This window comes from Drosophila ananassae, chromosome 2R (genome assembly GCF_017639315.1).
Source record: "Drosophila ananassae strain 14024-0371.13 chromosome 2R, ASM1763931v2, whole genome shotgun sequence".
Lineage (NCBI taxonomy): Eukaryota > Metazoa > Arthropoda > Insecta > Diptera > Drosophilidae > Drosophila > Drosophila ananassae.
In genome coordinates this window covers 19,138,632-19,153,063 of record NC_057928.1, presented here as the reverse complement: position 1 = coordinate 19,153,063, position 14,432 = coordinate 19,138,632, and the positions used below count along the sequence as shown (strand labels likewise).

At 48.1% G+C, this 14,432-nt stretch overlaps 7 protein-coding genes across 7 annotated transcripts; 3 read left to right on the top strand and 4 right to left on the bottom strand.

Moving 5' to 3' along the window:
• Window positions 1-1,282: 1,282 nt before the first annotated feature.
• LOC6506982 (chorion protein S19) lies at window positions 1,283-2,173 on the bottom strand. The gene is made up of 2 exons (XM_001956846.4): window positions 2,022-2,173; window positions 1,283-1,929 (listed from the first exon to the last, which is right to left on the bottom strand). Exons 1-2 carry the CDS (start codon window positions 2,034-2,036, stop codon window positions 1,369-1,371), a joined length of 576 nt encoding a protein of 191 aa, XP_001956882.1. The 5' UTR covers window positions 2,037-2,173; the 3' UTR covers window positions 1,283-1,368.
• A 633-nt stretch (window positions 2,174-2,806) lies between these two features.
• Window positions 2,807-3,475, bottom strand: LOC6506981 (chorion protein S15). The gene is made up of 2 exons (XM_001956847.4): window positions 3,325-3,475; window positions 2,807-3,251 (listed from the first exon to the last, which is right to left on the bottom strand). The coding sequence occupies exons 1-2, from the start codon at window positions 3,334-3,336 to the stop codon at window positions 2,928-2,930; spliced, it is 336 nt and encodes a 111-aa protein (XP_001956883.1). The 5' UTR covers window positions 3,337-3,475; the 3' UTR covers window positions 2,807-2,927.
• Window positions 3,476-4,182: 707 nt separating this feature from the next.
• On the bottom strand, window positions 4,183-4,966 carry LOC6506980 (chorion protein S18). Its single transcript, XM_001956848.4, has 2 exons — window positions 4,839-4,966; window positions 4,183-4,773 (listed from the first exon to the last, which is right to left on the bottom strand). Exons 1-2 carry the CDS (start codon window positions 4,851-4,853, stop codon window positions 4,273-4,275), a joined length of 516 nt encoding a protein of 171 aa, XP_001956884.1. The 5' UTR covers window positions 4,854-4,966; the 3' UTR covers window positions 4,183-4,272.
• Window positions 4,967-5,575: 609 nt separating this feature from the next.
• LOC6506979 (erythroid differentiation-related factor 1) lies at window positions 5,576-10,259 on the bottom strand. Its single transcript, XM_001956849.4, has 6 exons — window positions 10,114-10,259; window positions 7,598-10,061; window positions 7,312-7,540; window positions 6,939-7,250; window positions 6,685-6,878; window positions 5,576-6,621 (listed from the first exon to the last, which is right to left on the bottom strand). Exons 1-6 carry the CDS (start codon window positions 10,132-10,134, stop codon window positions 6,254-6,256), a joined length of 3,588 nt encoding a protein of 1,195 aa, XP_001956885.1. The 5' UTR covers window positions 10,135-10,259; the 3' UTR covers window positions 5,576-6,253.
• LOC123257049 lies at window positions 5,856-6,198 on the top strand. Its single transcript, XM_044714450.1, has 2 exons — window positions 5,856-5,942; window positions 6,011-6,198. Exons 1-2 carry the CDS (start codon window positions 5,922-5,924, stop codon window positions 6,104-6,106), a joined length of 117 nt encoding a protein of 38 aa, XP_044570385.1. The 5' UTR covers window positions 5,856-5,921; the 3' UTR covers window positions 6,107-6,198.
• Window positions 10,260-10,297: 38 nt separating the features above from the next.
• Window positions 10,298-11,163, top strand: LOC6493024 (guided entry of tail-anchored proteins factor 1). Its single transcript, XM_001956850.4, has 2 exons — window positions 10,298-10,494; window positions 10,555-11,163. The coding sequence occupies exons 1-2, from the start codon at window positions 10,423-10,425 to the stop codon at window positions 11,017-11,019; spliced, it is 537 nt and encodes a 178-aa protein (XP_001956886.1). The 5' UTR covers window positions 10,298-10,422; the 3' UTR covers window positions 11,020-11,163.
• A 49-nt stretch (window positions 11,164-11,212) lies between these two features.
• On the top strand, window positions 11,213-12,502 carry LOC6493025 (signal recognition particle receptor subunit beta). The gene is made up of 3 exons (XM_001956851.3): window positions 11,213-11,406; window positions 11,496-11,802; window positions 11,865-12,502. The coding sequence occupies exons 1-3, from the start codon at window positions 11,301-11,303 to the stop codon at window positions 12,184-12,186; spliced, it is 735 nt and encodes a 244-aa protein (XP_001956887.3). The 5' UTR covers window positions 11,213-11,300; the 3' UTR covers window positions 12,187-12,502.
• Window positions 12,503-14,432: the final 1,930 nt, after the last annotated feature.

The window sequence follows — 14,432 nt, the reverse complement described above, 5'->3', positions numbered from 1 at the left end:
GCTGTCTTTCCCACTTTCGGGGGGCCACAAGCGGTGGCATCATCTCCCCGACGCGTCTTTCCCAGCCTGATAAGGCCCCCGGGGCGGCGCTGGGGCTGGGGCTGGATCGTCTCCAATTTCTATGCTCATTGAAATTGCGCGCCAAATTGCGGAACCACCCCGCCCGACACCCCTCCACGATCCGCACTTCTTCGGCCCATTGATAGCAACTTCCCCCGGCTCGGCACGCTCCGCTGGCTTTTGGATTCTGGTATTATGTGCGGTATCGTTCTTTGGCCAACTCCAGCTCCGATCCCCGCCAAACACGCATCGGAACTCGCTGATCAATGAACAACCTGGACACAAAATGTGTTCGGAACAATGCCTATCAACATTTGAGATTTATCTTGATTCCCGATTGAAATATCAGGCATTATTAATCCCCAAATTAGTTCAAGCTTACAAGTTCTATCCAGGATAGTATTTTTTGAGGTATGTATTAAAATGTTATCAGAAAACATGAACTAACAATAGTACAGGATATGTTCTTTTTCACAACAGTTATTAGTAACAAACAATCTTAAAACTTTAACAATTTCTAAGCCCAACATTTTCCCATAACTGCTCACAATTGGTGTTCAAGAATTCTCCATATGATTCACCGATTCAACGCAGCTCGACTCGAATGTCAAGCTTGGATGGCCAAGAAATGGCCAAGAGTTTTCTGGCCAAACAGAAATCAGCACAGAACGGTTTGCTTACCAGCCAGAAAATCAGAAGACCAGAAAATATGCACAACAATCAGCGTATATGGTTCGAAAAATGGGCCACTTACTTCTTTCTTGGCTTTCCCAGAGCCAGATTATTGACGACTGACCGAATTGAATTGAATGTTTATGTTTCGTTTGCGGCTCTAACTCGATTGCCGTTCGCCGGACGGAGACGAGTGATCTGGGAATGAGCTCCGGCTAAACAAATCCGGAGCACGTTCGCTGCTCCAAAGCTCCAGCAAAGCCACTCAAATACATTCCCGAAGCCCGTTGGGAGCTGGCTATCAAGTGAAGTGTATTTCTTCCATATGATTTGAAAAGCAGCTGCAGCAGCTGGTGGTATATTTTGGGGCCAAGACAGCCCCCAAAATTGGAGCACCTTAAGAATTCCTTACTCCCATTTTTAAGCTAAAACTTAAACTTAGACAATGTATACTTTTTAAGTTCTTTGATCAAAAATATTTCCAAGACTATGTGAAAACTAAATATTTCTCTTTCAAACTCATTCCTAACCAAAATCAAAACATTAGAAATAGATTTTTTTTCTTCTTGTTTTATTTACACGACCTTGGATGAGATCAAGTATCCGCCTATCTGTCGGCTGGGATTAAGTATCCGCCTAGTAACCGCGGGGAGCCTCATGACGGTAACCGCCCTGCTGTCCGTACTCGTTCTCGGGCACGAAAAGCTTGGCCACAGGGGCGGCGGGGCGGATGGGCAGGATCACCTTGCTGTACTCCGGGGGAGAGACGTAGGCACGGTAGTTGTTCTGGCCGGGGTACAGCAGGGTGGCGCCGGCAGGCTGGACAGTCCAACGGGGGCCATAGCCTCCACGGTGGTAGTTGTTGTTGTGGCCATGGCCATGTCCGCCATATCCGCCAGACTGGATGGGACCACGACGCTCACCGCCATAGCCGCCGCCGAGGTGGATGGGCCTCAGGATCTCGTGGCTCTGTCCATAACCACCACGGGGACCACCGGCAATGATCTCCACGGGGCGCTCATAACCGCGACGTCCCTCGTTTCCACTGGCAGCAGCCGAGGAGCTGGCGGCGGAGGCAGCACCGTTGGAGCTCTCCTGGCCGTATCCACCATGTCCTCCGTGTCCGTGTCCGCCGTAGCCTCCATAGTTTCCGTGGCAGGTGCCGACCAGGCAGGCGCACAGCAGAATCGCCAGGGTCTGAAGATCGATAGAAAAGGAAAATTAACATTTGGAACGTTCTATTTTTCGGGTACGGGAAGTGCTCATGGACACCTTGGAGGCATACTTACAGCGAACTTGTTCATGGCTATAATATTTTTTGGGGGGCGCTCGTTGCTTGGCACAGTTGGCACAATTAACAAATTAAATGGCAAGCACACTTCTTTTTATAAGCGAGTTTATTGTTGCACTCGAAACGTGATCTCGCCCAGAAATTTATCACGGATTGGCCACTGAAGCTGAGCTCACTGAGCTGAGTAGCTCCAGCTAGCCGGGGGGAACTTTCTGTGAGTTTCTCGCCATGCTTTTGGCTGCTGGGGAGCCAGCGGCTATCTTGGCTTTGGGAAGCTGGCAAAGCTCTGGGGGCCTAGCTCTCAGGTTGTTTACCGAAGAAGTAGGTGCATTTGTCATCCGTATCTCTGGGGTGTTGACCTTCGTTGGGGGTGGTGGTCCAGATGTGGTCCAAATACTCTTCCCATGCGTGAGGGCATTCAGGTTCTATCGTCAATGACAGATCAGTTTTCAATGGGCTTGGAGATATGTTGTTAAAAAGGTGGGGTTTATAAGAATATTATTACTATACCATAGTATCTATTGGCTTTTAGTTAAAGACTATTATTAAATAACTAATGAGATAATTAATTAAGTAGGTAACCTTTTTTAAACTGATAGTTGATGCTTTTCTATTTTACTAAAAACACTCTTCAGAACTCCTAGGCTAAGACCTACTTTTTATGACTATTTTGTGCCTGGAATACCACCCCAGTCCACCACCCACTCAAGGCCATTATCCGGGTGCGCTGGAAAGTATGCCACACCCCATGCCACCCACAAACAAGTAAAGATCAATTGAGAATTGTTGTTCATCATTTTCCGTGGTTTATTTTCCGTGTTTCAGAGTTTCGCTGTCAAGACAGCCACTCGGAAAACTGAACAGCCATTCGATCAGTTTCGATTCGATGTGAAACTAAGCGGAATTAGTATCCGCCGCGTCCGTAACCACCGTGGCTGGGGCCGTTGTATCCACCGTCGATCTCGTAGCTGGGCACGGCGAACTGGCGGTAGCTTCCAGGGTTCACGGCAGCGGCGGCAGAAGCAGCGGCGGCGGCGGCACGGGGCTGCTCACCACGGGCGACCAGAGGACGGTATTCGGGCTGGTATCCACCACGGTGTCCGCCATATCCGCCATATCCGCCACGGATCGACTCGTAGACCACCTCCTGTCCGCCGTATCCACCACGACCACCGCCATAGGGGCTGGCGTTGATGTAGGCAAAGAGGGCGAGGCTGACGCAGACGAACTAAGGAGAGAAAAGGAGAAATCCAAAGGATAAGCTGGGCTGTCCTGGGAGTCGAGGCTTGCTAACAACTTACCAGGTACTTCATGGTTAGTGCTTAGTTAGACAAATCAATCAAACTATGATTTCCTAGCCCGCAACGCCCGCTTTTATACGCGAAACCCAGCCTGGATATTTACGTGACCCATATACAAAAATATATTAAATAGTAGTAGCTATAATGTTTTCATAATTGCCATCGAGTGGATTATACTCATATTTGATTTATGTATTTCCATGTACTTGTCGGGCCGTTATAAAATCGCCTGGTTACGCGATGTTCGAATGTTCCATTGTTCCGGACTTGAGTGCCCGGGTCCGGTTCTAGTCGATAAGGTCGGAAAACTAGCACGCGACTCTCTCAATTGACTCGGGAACACGTTGTTTTCAAAAATTTCGATTTAGGACTAATAATATTGTTGTAATGAACTTGTCGCTATTCCACATTCTTGGGGTTAATGGATCGCTGGATCCAGAAGTCTATTCTGGGTGTTTTGGAACTAGTTTAAGGCGGTTTTTTAAAAAAAGAGCTGAGGGTTTAAGAGTTTAAAGTTCAATAGAAATTAAATATTTAAAAACATGGGTCTAAATACTATTGTCTTTTATGAAATATATGAAGTAAAATAATATAAACTTTATTAATATAATGATTCATTATGAATTTCTAATCTTTAAGACATCCAAATAAATCTTCTTCAAGCAAGCTTCTTAAGCAAAATTATCTACCAAGAATAAATTCACAAGTTGGTAGCAAGCTTAGCCAACTTAGCACAGTTTTCTTGCCAACTTTCATTTGCCATCTAGGCCCCAAAATTATTGCTGGCTCTTACTATCCAAGCCCAAGCAAAGCATTTCGACCAAAATGGAACCCAAAACCCCATTAAAATATTCATGATTAAAGTCTCGAATTGTCGTGGCTTTTATTTACGGCCTAGTTCCTTATTTTTAGATGAGTCACTGTTCTTGGTTTCACAGGAGTTACGGATTAGTAGCCATGCTTCTTGTAGCCCTTCTGGCCGGCAGCCACAGAGCTGGAGGCGGCAGCAGCGGAGGCACCCTGGGCCTCATCGCCGCGTCCGTACTCCTGCTTTTGGCTGTACACGCTGGGAGCATAGTCGCGCTGGATGTGACGGGGAGCCTCCTTCCAGACCAGAGGACCGCCGGCGGAGGGAGCGGCAAGGGCGAGCTTGGCCAGGGCAATAGCCTGACGATCGACTGGAGGAGCACCGCCATATCCGGAGCCGGAGTAGCCAGATCCAACATTGGCGCCGCTGTAGGCCGAGGCGAGGGGAGCCGACTCGTAGCCACCGCCATATCCTCCATGGTTTCCGCCATAGCCGCCTCCATACGAGGGGATGATGGCCTTAACGGTCAGAGCAGGCTGCACCTGGTAGGCGTAGCCTCCGACCGGGGCGCCACCATATCCTCCGCGGTTTCCGCCATAAGGACTCGCCGAAGCAGCAGCAATGGCGCAAATGCAAATGCACTGGGGGAAGATAATCACAAGTTAGTATTCCGCTGGAAAGGATGCTCTTCATTCCTGGGACTCACCATGAACTTCATCATTTTGAATTGGTTAGTTGATCGTTGAGAAGAAGGTAACTAATGCTCTGGCCACCTCATCGTTTTGTTTTTATACGAAATCCAGGCAAACGCCCAACGCTTACGTGATGAATGTGATGCAAGTTTTCGGATGGCGGAGTTCCCGCTCCGGACTCTTTGTCCGGCAATCTCGAGACGAGTCGCCGGAGACGTGCAGCCAGGCCACAAATCCACAACCAGAGCCGAAAAGCTGCCTCTCAATTCGGCCCCGGAGCCCGGGGTCCAGATATCAGGCGTCTGCACTTACGCCATCGTCTGCCGGATTCGAGACGAGCGTCCGTTACGTAATTTTCACTCCATTCACCTCCGGTTCGTCCCACTGTGCCGGCACTGACACGGTTTATTCAGTGACACATCGAAGTCAAGGCAGTGGCCTGAACTTTCTGCTGCGTTGGTAGAATTTATATACAAAAGCAAAAAAATTGCAGATAAAATTACAATAAAATTATAAACAATTTAGTCGTTTAGTCGTTCGACATTTCAAACTGCCGCGCTAAGCTTTTTATAATATGAATCGTGGAGCCGTCCCCCCCGGCGCTACTTGAAATTGTGAATGGCTTATGGGCGGATTCAAACGCTTAGTAATGAATTATGAATTATTTTGTAGTTGGCCAGGCTCAGGGCACCAGCAGCCGGCAGATGGATGAACCGAAGCCGGAGTGGAGATGCTTTCCAACACATTTCTCTTTCAAGATGTTGAGTTTTTTATTTTATTCTTAAGCGGGTTATACTCTTATGAATTAAGTAAAAATGTATACTTGTAGGGGGTACAGGAAACTGGGAACTTGAACTAGCAAACGAAACGATAAACATTAAATATTAACAGCATTTTCGATGGCATGTTAGGCGCGGCCCAAGAGAAAGACGTCGCTGAAACCGCAACAGTTAAGAGCAATGGCCATCTGAGCATCCAGCAGAAATTGCGGCACTAGATATTTGGCCATTAATCTAGATGAGCGACACGTTTGGGCCAGGGCCCTCAGACTTTATAAGAGCCAAGCTGTCGGGGGCCAGAACTCAGAAAACCACAAAATGGAGAGTCTGCGCTGCAAGGTGAGATTGGCTGAGACGGGACTATCTGGTTGATTGGTTATCTGATTGGTGGCTGCGTCTCTTTCCAGATCCTACAGACGGCTGTGCTGCTGGTACTGGTAGCGTTCCAGATCGGAGCGGAGCATCTGGGCAGCGAAGATTGCGGGTGCGGCAGGCGAGGATGAGCGGGATGCGGGATGTGGGATGACATCTCCAGAAGAAATTCACCAGAACATCAATAAACAAGCGACGAGCAATGCACTACATTTTTCAAAAACCAATGCCTCTCTCTGCGCTCTGCTATATTGGGTGAAATCCGCCAAAGACACGTACTAATCGCTGGCCAGTTGGGTGTCGCACATGGTCCGCAGCCGGGCCAGAAGCGTGTGCAAATGTTCGACGCCGGCTGCTGCTGCTTTCTGGGCCCCTGTCCCTTGTTTCCCAGTCAAGGTTTCCATATACATGCGCTTGTACAGCTTGGACAGCTGTTTCGGGTCCTTGCCGGTCAGCAGCAGCTTGGTGAGCGTCTTCAGAGCATTCTGCAGGCGGCTCTCAAAAAGCGTCAAATGGCCGGCGAACTCGTCATCGTTCTGGGCCACCTGGTTAGTATCGATGACGTGTTTAAAAATGACTTGGCACTGCAAGCAAATGTCCAAAGCCGCTTGCATTTGCTTGATCTTCTGAGCGGGGTGTGTGGAAACTGTTGAAAGAAATGAAAACACATAATGGTAGTGGCTTTCGGTGGTACCTTCTCCCTACTCACGTTCTGCAAGAAACTCATGCAGGGAAATCCTCTCCAGCTGCACCACCAAAAGGTCTCCCACCTCCTTCAAAGCCTCCAGTATTTGGGTGGCCTTTTCGTAGTGGAATTTGCAGAGTTGCAGTGTAGACTTGGGCAGCTGGGAAAACTCACAGTTGCCATAAGAGCGCAGCTGCGCATAATGGAAGGAAGCGATTCTGATGGGATTCGGAAAGGTTACTAGTAATCTCTTGCTATGCATTAAGGCCAAGTCCTACCTCTTGTGTATCAGACCCGAGCGAAAACTGTAGAGCACTTGCCGTGCCCCAGCATGTTCCACGTCGCAGAGTTTAAGAGATTTCTGTAAAAGTTCCAACACCTCCTTGGAGGCTTCCACCAGAGTGGATTTATCGGCAGCACTGTAGTCCTGGAGCTGTTTGGCTAGCGTAAAAGTGGCAGTGGATAGTTCCCAGTGGACAAGGTCCCACAGCTCGGCGTTTGCTTTTCGAGTGTCAAGGCAATCTTTGGCCTTTTCGTAATAGTTGAAGGCCTCGTTGTAGAAGACTTTTTGGGTGTCTAAGGCAATGGCACTGCAAAAAAAAAAAAGAAAGATGTTTATTTAGAAACTACTTGCTTGAAGAGACAAGCTACCTTTCATTGGGCATGGTGAGGTGAGCCCGCAGGCGCATAAACCTGCCCATGTTGCAGTAGAGAAAGGCCAGGTTAACATTATCCTGAACGGCAGTGAATGCTTCAATGCCGCGGCGCAGGCAATCATAAGAATTGACAGTCAGTTTCACATAGAGAGGCTCGCTGGTTGGACTCGAATCCTCACTAGCTTTGGTTTCCTCCTTTTTCTTCATCATGTCGCTGTACTCCTCTGGAAAAACATACAGTCATTAGGCACCGAATAGAAAAATGTCTAATGGATACCCACCCTGAGCCCAGTACATGTACTTGAGACCCAGTTCGTTTCGAACGTTTCCCAGTCTCCGGAGCAGCTCATTGCTCTCCGCCTTTTTGGCATGCTCCAAGGCCTGTTCATAGCACTTGCAGCTCAGCAGCATCACCTGCTCCACGTTCTTAAGAGGTGCCAAGGTAGGCAACACCTCCTCCTCCTCGCCATCCAACTCCATGGTGAGCTCATCATTTATTGTTCGCATCGGACCATCCACCTCCTCGTACTGCAGCACATACTCGTCAATTGCCTCCCAGTGCTTGGACATCTGGAAGAAGCAGTCCCCTGCCCGGCCGAGCAAGCAGCTCTGCTGGGAAACCACGTTGGCCATGTACTTGTTGAGCACCTGTTGACATCGGCAGGCCAGCTCAATGGACCGCAGAGTGGAACCATAGCTGTGGGTCTCATAAAAGTGCTCCGCCAAGGTGGCGAATGTCAGGCAGGCCTTCTCGAGGAGCAGGAGCTTCAAGTGCACGTTCCAAGAGCCAAAATGTTGGGTGTTGAACTTGGCACTGAGGTGCTGGTTGCTGCCAGCGCTGGGGGACTTGGCCAGCTCCTTAGACTTGTTTCCCTTGGCCTTCGATTTTTTGGTGTTCACCGGAGAAGGCTGTGGCTGTTGTTGTGTCTGCTTCAGTTGCTCATAGGGCAGTGGAATGGCACTGAACGGCTTGGCCATGTTGGGATTCTGCTCTTCGTGGAGAATCCGTCGCTTCTCCTCCTGCTTGGCATGCGTCTCCGTCTCTTTGAGCTTCTCCTCCTGACTGCCATTGAAGTATTGAAGGCAGGAGAGACCTGCACTGATGTGCTCCAGGGAGATGCTGCATCTCTCCGAGGTGTTAGCCAGCAGGGGTGCTGGCTGGGACTTCTTGGCGTTGGACTTGAAGTCCCGCAGAGCATCACAAATGTGTCGCACGGCAACGTTGGCTCTGCCACCCCCTTGCTCGGTGCTTTGGTAGTTCTTATCACTTGGATAGTCGAGCAGCTCATCGTCATAGTCCTCATCGTCCTCCTCATCATCGTCGTAGAGAGACTGCTCATCGGAGTCCAGCTCCTCAAACTTGGGAGCCTTCGGATCAATCCCTGCAGGCACATGCAAATCCGACAGAATGTAGTGCGAGGAGCTTACAATCTGTGGATACTGCTCTTTGGGCAGCAACTTGATGCAATTGTCCAGCAGGGCTCTAATATTTCCCGCCGCCTTGGGACTTATCTTCGGAAGACTGTTCTTCATGTTCCTGGCCACGGAATACAGAAGCATGCCCACCGGAACAGTGAAAGGATTCACCTGCTGCTGCGGCGGACTGCTTTCATTCTTTTCGGATTGACTCTGACAGAGAGTGGTCAAGTCGTACAGCTTCACCACGTCATCGTTGCGGCCTTTGAAGAGCCAATAAGTGTGCCCCGCCTTTGTGGCATTCGCCTTCAAAAAGGCCAAGATGTTCTGCGCCACGTTCCGAACCACTTGGGGCGAAAACTGGGAGTTCTCCAGATACGGCAAGTCCTCAGTCTTGATAATCTCGTACTTTTGCACGATTCCGTCCAGGTGATAGCACATCACCACCTCAGGAACGTTGCACATGAGGTTGTCCAGCCAGTAATCGATTCCGGTCAGCACATTAATGGGCTGGGCGGCATCTCGTAGCCTCAAGCTAATGCAGGGCCTGTTCGGGCCGCCAAATATGGGCATATCAGTTCCAATAAGCATGCGAATGTCCTCAAAGGTCCACACCACATTCCTATTAAAGGCATGGCTCGACTTGGGATCCGGCACATTCTCCTCGATCTTGGGCTCGGGCAGAACGGGCCCTGTTATGGGCAAGCCCTGGCGCCGGCTGGTAAGCTGCGTCGGCGTGGGAGTCATCTCATAGGGGACCTCAGGGTCTCCGGCATTTTGCTTAAGACTGTGGTACAGGAACTTGGACAACAAATTCTTGGTCTGAAGTGCCTCTCGAGAGCGCTCTTTCAGGCAGTAGTTGGGTCGCTTATCACCATAGGTTAGTATGTGCTCCAGGATGAAGGTACGAAGCCACTTCCAGTCGTCGTCCGCCTTCCGCAGCAGATATTTCTGGATATCGAACTCGTCCAGGAGCAGCGTGTTTCCCACCTTATGCACCACCATGCTAATGGCGCTCTGGGCACTGTAGGGCAGCTTCAACAGCTGCTTGATGTTCTCTGCATCGCTGACGACATCCACTTCCCCCACGCAGTCTGGAAACATCTGGCCCAGTCGGAAGCTGGCAAATCCGGCACTCTGGTACAGGGCCTGGTGAAGTCCATGGCTGCTGTGCGAGGTGGTCAGCCAGTTGAGAGGCGGCAGATTCAAGTTGGTGTTGCATTCCAGCCGCTTAAAGTGGGCGGGCAGCTGCACAGGAGACAGCTTAATCACCGCCTGGCTCTTCACCACGTCCAACTCGTGGGGCCCAATGCTCCGGCAGGGTTCAATCTGTCGAAAACAGCATTTAACACGCAATTGGAGGATAATTTTGCATGCTCACCTCTTCGTTGCTATCTTCCATTATTGGGATGGCTCATCGATCTCATGTAAACTCAAAAACTCCGTGGAATATTCAAGAAACTGTAGGAAGGTATGTTTTTGTTTTGCCGGCTTTGGAGGTGGTCGAGCCCCTCCCGATAGTATCGATATATTCCAGCAGTGTTTGAAAACAGCAGAGTCTCCTGACCATATGTTTTCCCATTGTCCCCTTTCCGGGCGCCCCTGAACGTAACACAAATGTTATTCCTTCACATTTAACTACAACTGGACGCAATATTCACCTAATTGGACTAAAAATTGACTTAAAACCATGACGCTGTTCGCCCTCATAGCGTTGCTCAGCCTGCTGAACACAATCCTGCCAGATTTCATACGGAACTACGTAAGTGACCACACCGCAATGGAACTCCGCCGCTAAAATTGTTCTTCTTTGACACCACAGCTCAAAGTCTCCCGTCTGTGGGGCTCCAAGAACTCCAAGGAAATCCAAAGGCTGCAGGCGGAGGTGACCACCGCCCGGGAGGAGGTGGAGGTGGTGCGCAACGCGGAGCACTCCGGGGAGTATGCCAGGACCATCCAAATTATGCGCGCCGAGCGAAAAGTGCAAGAGGCGGAGGCCAACTTAAAGTCCGCACGGGGTATGGAGAATCTCCTGAAAATGGGCATCGATACCACGGCGTTTTACGTCTCCAAGGTTCTTCTCTTCATCATCACGTTTATAGTCAGTGTCCGGAATCGGGGCACGCCCGTTATGATCATAGACGAGGCCATCAGCTTGGCCCCGTTTACGGGATTACTTAGTTTTCCCACCGGCGTGGCCAACGCGATATCCGTGCCGGCCTGGGCCTTTTCCTGCAATCTAACTTTCCGTCTCATTTATGGTTTCATCGAAAAACGCAAGGCGTGAGAACAGGCACTGCGAACTGTGCTCGATTATGTACTTTGTTATGGCTTGCTTAGGCTTCAGCACGCATTATCAATATTTAATGCAATGTCCCATAATATTTTTTATTGTAAGCGCAAAACACCCAAATAAATGTATTTTTGGAAAGTAGTTTTCAAAACGGCCGCCTTATGTGCAGAGACTTCCCAACACTGGCGTGGTTTAAAGTGTTGGGAAATGCTCCTACGTTGTATGCGTGTCATTTTCCCCTCGTCCGATTTGTTTGGAATAGTTGTTGACCGAAAATGGACAAACTAAATGAAAACACCCGCGAACGAAAGCAGATTAAGCTGGGCGAGATCGACACGGGTCCCATCCTGGTGGCTCTGCTCCTGGGTTTCATTGCTGTGGGTGAGTTAGCCACGTGGTGTTCGCTTCTGTCCTCAGAAGTCTCACTTTCGCATTCGTTGAATATCTTTAATATGTAACCTTTGCTACAGCCATTTTTGTAATCCTCCGACGACGCTCCGCTGGTCGCAAGGACTTCCTCTTGACTGGTCTCAGTGAATCCGGTAAAAGCGCTATATTCATGCAGTTGCTGCATGGTAAATTTCCGGCCACATTTACTTCTATCAAGGAGAACGTGGGCGATTATCAGGCGGGAGGTTCCTCCGCCAAGTTGGTGGATATTCCCGGACACTACAGAGTGCGCGACAAGTGCTTTGAGCTGTACAAGCACCGAGCCAAGGGAATTGTTTTTGTGGTGGACTCTGTGACGGTGCAAAAGGAAATCCGCGACGTAGCCGAGTAAGCAGAGTATTGAGAGATCTCTCTTCTTGGAGTCTTCAGTAATACCTTCTCTATTGTAGCTCTCTATACACTATCCTGTCGGACAGTGCCACACAGAACTGCTCTGTTTTGGTACTCTGCAACAAACAGGACCAGACCACTGCCAAGAGCTCACAAGTTATCAAAACACTGCTGGAGAAAGAGATCCACACCGTGAGGGATACGCGCAGTAGGAAGCTTCAGTCCGTAGGAGACGATGACGCCAACAAAACTATTACTCTTGGCAAGCCAGGGCGCGATTTTGAATTCTCGCACATCGCCCAGAACGTCCAGTTTGTAGAAGCCTCGGCTAAGGAGCAGGAATTGAATACCCTCACCGACTGGCTGGCTCGTCTGCTGTGAGATACAGCTCTACTATCCTGGAGGACTGAGTCAAATTGTATCCTAATCGAACGAATGCGAAACCCCCTTCGACACATTGATATTTATTTTACAGCTTAGTGCGCCCCAAAGTCGCATATATATACGCCATGCCTATATATCCAGCTGTTAGAGTATAAAATCGTGAATTGTTAAATCCTTTTGTCCTGAACCTTGCTTCCCTTCTGTTTTCCCAGCTGCTTATTTTTAGGTTTATAATGAAATTTTTACAAATGTTAGCATTAATTTTGTGCTAGATTTCTTAAATAAGATAAAAATGATCAACGATTTATAAAAACTTATGATTTTTTATTATAACATTATGTTATAGGAATATTATAGATGAGTGGGTCAATCTTATAAATAATTATTTAATATTTAAGACGCGCCACAATTTTAAAATATAGTTTAGTTTCATTTATGAACAAAATACGGGGATGGCGCTGCAAACAGAAGATCGTGTAGAAATGATGTAAAAAATAAGAAGCTTGAGTAAAAAGAATCGAATACAAATCATCTTTTGTTAAAAATAAAATAAAACCCAATGCATTTTTGAGGAAAAACACGAAGCATTTAAAATAAATAAAGTGTAAACTATATTGAAAAAACCTTTTACGATATTTATCAAATTTTTAAGCAAAGTTTTGGAGGACATCCCTCCATTTTTCACAGAAAACTTTTGAAGAACAAATTTGACTACTTTTTATTTAAAACTATGCTCTATTTACTTCTGAGCCTTAAAGAAAATTCATTCTTACTTAAACTAAAAGTGATTCCTTGATTTAGTTTTCTGAAATCCAAATAAATATACCTCATTAACAGACCTGTGGAAGTGGTTAAATTTTTATAAAACCTTATTTTCATTGAGCAGGTATTGTCTTAGCCTTAAAACCCATTCGATTAGAAGATTTGGCCAGCTGGTTAGCCACTTATTTTTGAATCCAGATTCTAGCTCGTGACATTTTGCTTTTCCAATAGCAGTTGGCATCCAGTTCCAGGCAACTTCTGGCAGGCCAACTGTCCCACAAACCCAGAGATTGGGCCAACGATGGCCAAATGTTTGGCGCATGCGCAAGCTTTCAAACCTTTTTCGCGATTTGAGACCTTTTCTTTCAGAAAAAACAGCTGTCGATCAATCGCCGGCCAATCCATCGATCCGCCGACCAAAGATCAAACAGCCGCCACTAAAAATCAATGAGCTCGCCCTGCCCTCTGGTCGCTTCTCTGGACTAGATAGAATTTCTAGGCTGGCTGAATTTCTAAGAATCCTGAGCTTTCAAGATTTGCCGAATTTGTTGGTGGAAGTGGCGGTGGAGCTCAGGGCGGATGTCCCTGGCCGCGAATTTGGCCGGCAGCTGCCATTGGAGGTTGGAAATCGTCGTCGTTGGTGGGCATCCTTCGGCCAGCAGCGGATGGATGATGGACAAAGCTGAGAATTTCGGAGAAAAGTGCGCGAATTAAACAAATGGTTTGGGTTGAAGAACTTGAGTGCTCAATGGGTATGGCTTTGGCCTAAACCTGAGATTTCGGATGAGTGGTGGAGATTGGCTCATAAAATGAAATGGGATTTAAGATAGATAGACCCTTTTTTAATGACATTTAAAGGGTCTAACATTGACTAACTAATCCCTTATCCAGAAAATAACCCAAAAGGATACTGTCTATGAAACAATTATCCTCTCGAATAAGCCCTCCATCACTTCCTGTCCAGACCCCAAAAATCCGAACCAGATTTGGTGTCATGTGCATTGAAGCACGTGCTACACCCGAAAAGAACACAAGACCCCAACAAAAAAAAGTGTAAGATTGTACGAAAAATGCAAAGTGCAGCCAGAGCCAGACTTTTTACAGCTGTAGACAGGCTCCGGAGGAAGACTGGGGGAACCATATGTTGCAGACACGCTTTAGCCAAGCGGAAGAGCCTCCGGATCCCTCCCCCGAAATCCGTTCTCCGTTCGAGCTTCGAATCCCCCCCAAAATCCTGTACTGAGTCTTGGGGCGTAGAGCGTATACAGTAGCTGCGAATTATTCACGACTGATTAGGCAGAAAAACGCAACAGGCAAGTCGAAAAAATACATACGATATCCTCGCCCGGATCCGATTACCGGCAAAAATCATTTCGGCCAGAGGTGAAGCAGAATTCACTGGAAGGCAGACAGACATTTTTGAGGTTAGGCGAGTGGGGATATTGAATTACGATCGCATCGATTCGACTGACCGAACGACC